The following is a 5,999-nucleotide window of genomic DNA, read 5'->3' as shown; positions in this document are numbered from 1 at the left end:
CAGATATATCCTATTGCCTAATGAGCTCCATTTCAACTAAGGCATGGATTATTGATTCAGGTGCTAGTGACTACATTGTCTGTGATGAATGTTTCCTTTCTCATATTTGTAAATTCACTCACAGTACTTCGGTTCAACTTCCCAATGGAAGTGACACCTTAGTCACTAATCTGGGTTGAAGACCGCATGCACCCAGGACCGTCAAATTGGGGCGCCACGATTAAATCGTGGCCGTCGATTCGAATAGAACCCCAATCATCTTCCTCGCTCGGGAACCCTAGCGCCGTGCCCGAGTGAGTGGAGCTCCAAAGGGCGGACTTTCCCGCGGCGCTTCGCTGTTCCGGCATCGCTTTCGCTGCGAGGATGATGCGGTGGCCGGCCTTCAGGTACTCCACCGAAGTGAGCCGCTGCGATTCTTCTTGTGCGGCGAGCTGGTAAATACGCCCAAGTGGAGGAACCGGATCCATGGCGAGAATCTAGCTTCGAAAGGGTAAGTAGGTTTCGTTTAAGATTAACAAGAACCTCGTTACCTTTTCCCGTTCTTTAATCGCTCGAAATTGCGCTAGAGTAGCTTCGGGGCCTTCAAGCTTTTCTTCGGCCGCCTCCAATTCGTTCCAAAGCGCCAATAGCCGGCTAAAAACAGCGGTGACCGAAAGGTTGCCCTGTTTTAGCTCCGATAGAGCCTGAGTTAGGCCAAAAATTTTGGCCCTATCGAGCTAACCCTACATTTCCTGAATATTCTCCCATATTTTTCTTGCGCCTTCGGTTGGAGGGAGTCCGGCAGCTACTTCCGAGCTAAGACAATTTCCAATCCATGTCCGGACGAGCTGGTTGCACTTCCTCCAGTGTCGTGCAAGCGGCTCGTCGGACGGCAACGGTATAGTTTCGTTGATGAAGCCATCCTTGTCCTTTGTGACAAGCGCTCGGCGTAGTTCTCGGGACCAAACGGAGTAGTTCTCCGGTCCCGAGAGTTGTAAAGTAATGAGTTGGAGTTCTGGTCCATCGGCAGTGGAGGTGTATAGAGGGTCCCTGGTTCCAGCCGGCCGCTGGCTGTGCCTGCAAGAGGAAAAAAAAATCGGGGCTGTAAACTGAAGCCGGATTTGCCCCAAAACCCGGCGGACGTGAACCGATTTGGTTCAGAAATTGCCAACCCGGTGCAGGTGTCGGGTTGGGTTCAGTAACGAGATGTGGGCCTCCTCCTGGTCCACTATTCTCCACAGAGCCTGCTTGAATTGGGCTCTGATGGATTCGTCTGTCCCTGCATGGGTTGAATCTGGACGGGAACCCATTGAACGAATGGGTTTGGGAAAAATTGCCCTGAATGGGCCTGGGTCGGATACTGTCCCAATTGTGCTTGAGTTGGATCTGGTCTTTGCTGCACATGATCCGGCTGTCTCTGTTGCCCTTCGTCTGTTTGATTTTTCTTCGGTTAAGCTGGATGCATCAATGCGTGGATCCGAAGTTGGATTATTGGAAGGATTATGTGATGTGCCAGAATTCGTGTTCTAATTTCTGACCATTTTTCTTGCAGGATAAAGAATGGTTGTGCGGAAGCTGGTTTAGAGCCTATGCTCTGATACCATGTCACAAAATGAAACAATGGAAAGCTTGATAGAGGAGGATTGAAGTAGATAATTGTATGATGTACAATCCTATTTATAGTACACAGAGCCTGAATAATCTGGGCAAGAATATACAAAAAAGAGGAAAAAATGATTCCCAAATATACAGTATCAATTAAAGGGAATCACATCAACTATATGATATCAATTAGAGCCAAAAGTATCTCCATCAAATCAATTATGGGCCACGTTTATCTCCAACATCTAGTCTTCTAGATAAGGTGTTTTGGAACCAGCACGACTTCCGAAAGAGATAGGTAAGTGAGCGTCCACCATACATGTTTCTCCATGATCACCCCGGAACGGCAAAGTTTTGAAGAAGTATAGAATTACTCACATTCACCTAGCGCGAGAGGTGCCAGCAGAAGTGTTCGTGATGAGTGCGTCTATGGAGGAGACAACAAGGGTATGTGTCACGGGAGGTTCTGGTTACATAGGTTCTTGGATTGTCAAGAGGCTGTTGGAGAGAGGCTACACAGTCCATGCCACTGTTAGAAACTCAGGTAAAATTCTGATTTACTTTCATTTTGATTCTTTCTCTGCGCATTACTTGTGTGTGTTGAACAAGGGTGGTTTTGTTGGAAATGCGGGTGAGTGCAGGTGATGAGAGAAAAGTGGGGTTCCTCAAGAGTTTTCCTAATGCAGAGACGGGGTTGGTGTTATTTGAAGCAGATCTGTACAATCCCCATGATTTTGAGAAAGCAATTCGAGGGTGTCAATATGTTTTTCATGTGGCCACCCCATTGCACCATGACCCCAGCAGCTCTAAGGTCTGAAGTCTCTCTACTTATTAATTCCAATTTTGTTTCTTGCTAGGCGTATAGAGTTCTTTAGTGTAGGGGCAGCTTCTTCACAGGATATTCACTTTGTCGGGTTTAACGAGGGTAAAAACAAAACAAGAAAACATGAACCTTACAGAAGAAAGCATCAGGATAAGTAATTTATGCTTTTAAGAGATTTCTCAAGACAGAAGTTGCTAGTTGAGCTAGGAATGATTAGATCTTTCTCTAGTTTCCACTGTAGAACATTGTGGAAATTTGGCGCTATCGAATCAAAGACCTGTTCAAATAGACACTTGTAATTGTCTAAGTGAAGACTTCAGGGTCAATGTGACATGTCTTCTGATTTTACCGAGCCATCAACCCACTTCAATTCAGTTCAAAGATACATCCGAGGCAGCCGTTGCTGGAGTAAAGAGCATTGCGGAGTCCTGCATCAGATCGGGGACCGTGAGGCGGCTCATTTACACTGCTACTGTTATGGCCGCTTCACCGATGAAAGACGACGCAAAATGCTTCGCTGAGGCAATGGATGAATCCTGCTGGACACCCCTCAATCTTTCAGATCCTCACAGCAGTGACCAATTTGTGGTATTAGCCACCGGTTTCCGCACTCCATTGGTAGGACAGAACGATGTTTTTCACTGAGTAATTAGTTACTTTAATTCCTATAGGAGGACTATGTTAAATCGAAGACGCAATCAGAGAGGGAATTGCTGAGGTACGATGGAGTCATTGAGATAGTGAGCATTGCTTTAGGCTTGGTGGGAGGGAGCACAATTCGGTCTGCCTTGCCCGATAGCTTAAGAGTGCTCATTGCACAAGCGACAAATGACGGAACATGGTACAGGGTGCTGAGGATTTTGGAGGAAGTGACGGGCAAAGTCCCCGTGGTGCACATTGAAGATGCGTGCGAGGCGCACATCTTCTGCATATCGAAGCAGCGTTCTATCAGTGGCAGGTTCTTATGCGCCAGTGACTATGTGAAGACCGCAGATATTGCCCACCATATCAAGAAAAGCTTCCCAGAAATCCAGATTCCTGAAGAGTAAGCCAGAAATAACATTTTCTTTAGCTTTCTTGGCTAGAATATTGCAGGACAAGAATCAATCTTACAAGAATCGAATTCCTGACAAATTGATTCCTCAAGAAGCTGACTAAATTCTTCTGATGATGATGTGCTTCAGGTTCATCGAAGACACGGGAAGAGAGATTGCTTGGGGATCCTCGAAGCTCGAGGAAATGGGGTTCAAGTACAAGTATGATCTCAAGATGATATTAGAGGATAGCATTAATTGTGCTCGGATGGCTGGGGAAATAAACTCCAATACTTGAAATTTGGCTTCAAACCGAGCTTTCGTTTGTTTCACGAAAAAATAAATTATTTAAAAAATATTTTCCTAAAAGTAATCGTTTGTATCGTTTGAAGTAATTAGTCAATTGAAAACATTTTTTTATCGACAATAATTTATGTCTAATTATTATCGTTGACGATGAAAATATTGTACATTAATTTGTTTTTGTTAGTGGTGCAAGCGATCGATTTTCGGAAAATATTTTCTAAATCGCTCATTTTTCGCAAAACAAATGCACCCTTGGTGTTACTAAAAATTCGATATCTCATGAAAAGGTGATGAAAAGGTTACGTGAATCGACCTTCAATAACCTTGGGTCTGAAGTGTTGCTATATATTTATGGATATTAGAGAATTCCCTGTTAGAAAATAATATTAGAAATATTATTAGATATTAGAGATACCATTTAATAATTAGTTATTTCTTAAGATAGCTAGTTTCCCGTTTTAGATTAAGATAGCTAATTTCCTTGTTATACTAGATTACTTCCTTGCTTGTATATATTGTTCAAATATAAATACCATTGATTATAACATATTATAAAGTCATATTATTGAGTAAAGATGTAGTTTTGAGTATTTTCTCTCACATCCCTTTAGTTACATGGTATTAGAGTCCACAAAAGAGAGCGACCCAAATCAAAATTATAGCTTTTCTCTTCTTTCTTGCCATCATTGTTTCTACTCTAACACTAGGATCACCACCATTCCTCGTCGTTCCAAGTCCTTTGTTTTTCATCCACTAATCTTTATCCTTGAGAGCATCCACAAACCGTCGTCTTCAAGAGTAGCATCCTCATCCTCTGCTTGTCGCGGTTCAAGTTTACTCCGGTTGTCTCTGAGAGCAGCTCTGTCTCATGAATCCCCGGTCTCTTTGTCGTTGTCATCATGGGGAGTTGTCGTCTTCTACGGCATCTCAGTCTTGACGCCGGCATCGTTGGACTGGTGGAGTCTACCACAAGTCGATCTTCTCTATTCTCTAGCCTAATTTCATCGTGCATCCTTCTCAATTATGGTCATTGGTTCTGCTTCTCTATTAAAATCAAGCTACTACCCTCGTCAGATTGTTGGTTTTAACCTTACTTTTTCTATTTTTTGTTTTCCTTCTTTTCAATTTCTAAAGAATGAAAAAAAAAAAAGGCTTTCGGGGGTGCTGGCAGTGCTTCAATCTATAGGCTTACACGACCCTTTGGCCGTAGGCTTTAGAAGAAAGTTACACTGTCGTATGCAAGCTGGATCCTCCAACTTGGGAGAGTGTATATTTATGGATATTAGAAATGTGATACTCCAAATCCATAAGAACAGGAGAATGACACAGCCATTCTTCCACCCGAAAGATGCAACCTCAAACACAACTTAGAACTCAACCAACCCAACAACTATCAACAACCAAATACAACTCCCTTAAAACATACCCAAAAATCCAACTCCCTAAAAGTCCTCGCGATAGCGCTCTTGTACTACTGGCCATTACCCGAGGAACCTAAAAAACATAAAAGATGATTGGAATGAGCAATTACATACCAATGAGTAATACATCTTCTAAGCATATCAAGCAGCCATTATATATATGTGTGTGTATGTATAAAGTAATACCGGAAACTCATAATCCAAACTCTCAAATATGAGTTATTTCATTTCAACAAAATATTATAAAAATAAAAAATACTCATTTAATCCATCATCACAATTCAAACATCAACGGTCAAGTCCATTGATCAATTTTTATCGAAAACCATGTCAGCGGTCCATTCCATTGACCAATTTCAAATAACACGTCAATTGTCCATTTATCGACAAATCTATTGTTAAATATAATGTCATGGTCGGGCACAACTCTTGGTGAAAAGGTGACCAAGATTCCCCCTTGATAAAGTCTTCACCTATTATCAGCCAATGGCTCGGCCTAGAAGGATATCCAAAAACCGATATGAATACCCAGAAACCCCTATCGGATTCACAGTCACATTGAGGATCAAACAATCATCCTCCGATATCATAAATCTAATCCAAAATCAATCTCATAAACCATAATACATTTTCTAAACCGAAATGGATAATCCTTTCACAACACATCTTATCCGCTAGCAATACATTTCTCAAAATATTTATCACATCATTCAGAAATTCTTTCATAAACCAGTTTCCAAAGTAATATATATATATATATATATATATATATATATATATATAGAGAGAGAGAGAGAGAGAGAGAGAGAGAGAGAGAGGATTCTCTGGTTTCAG

At 42.0% G+C, this 5,999-nt stretch overlaps 1 protein-coding gene across 3 annotated transcripts; it reads left to right on the top strand.

The window, feature by feature from the left end:
• Positions 1 to 375: 375 nt before the first annotated feature.
• LOC115678243 (dihydroflavonol 4-reductase-like) lies at positions 376 to 3,922 on the top strand. 3 transcript variants are annotated; one of them, XM_030601583.2, is made up of 6 exons: positions 376 to 490; positions 1,532 to 2,125; positions 2,223 to 2,392; positions 2,780 to 2,992; positions 3,076 to 3,449; positions 3,589 to 3,922. In XM_030601583.2, the coding sequence occupies exons 2-6, from the start codon at positions 1,999 to 2,001 to the stop codon at positions 3,734 to 3,736; spliced, it is 1,032 nt and encodes a 343-aa protein (XP_030457443.1). In that variant the 5' UTR covers positions 376 to 490; positions 1,532 to 1,998; the 3' UTR covers positions 3,737 to 3,922. The 3 variants fall into 3 exon arrangements, with proteins under 3 accessions (XP_030457443.1, XP_056174552.1, XP_056174551.1); XM_056318577.1 differs by having other exon boundaries at positions 2,725 to 2,989; XM_056318576.1 differs by having other exon boundaries at positions 2,725 to 2,992.
• The last annotated feature ends 2,077 nt before the right edge of the window (positions 3,923 to 5,999 follow it).

Source organism: Syzygium oleosum, unplaced genomic scaffold, assembly GCF_021117445.2.
Source record: "Syzygium oleosum isolate NSW1041296 unplaced genomic scaffold, Sole_v2.1 Sole_v2.15, whole genome shotgun sequence".
NCBI lineage: Eukaryota > Viridiplantae > Streptophyta > Magnoliopsida > Myrtales > Myrtaceae > Syzygium > Syzygium oleosum.
The sequence above is the reverse complement of the archived record's forward strand: the minus strand, read 5'-3'. Positions and strand labels throughout refer to the sequence as shown.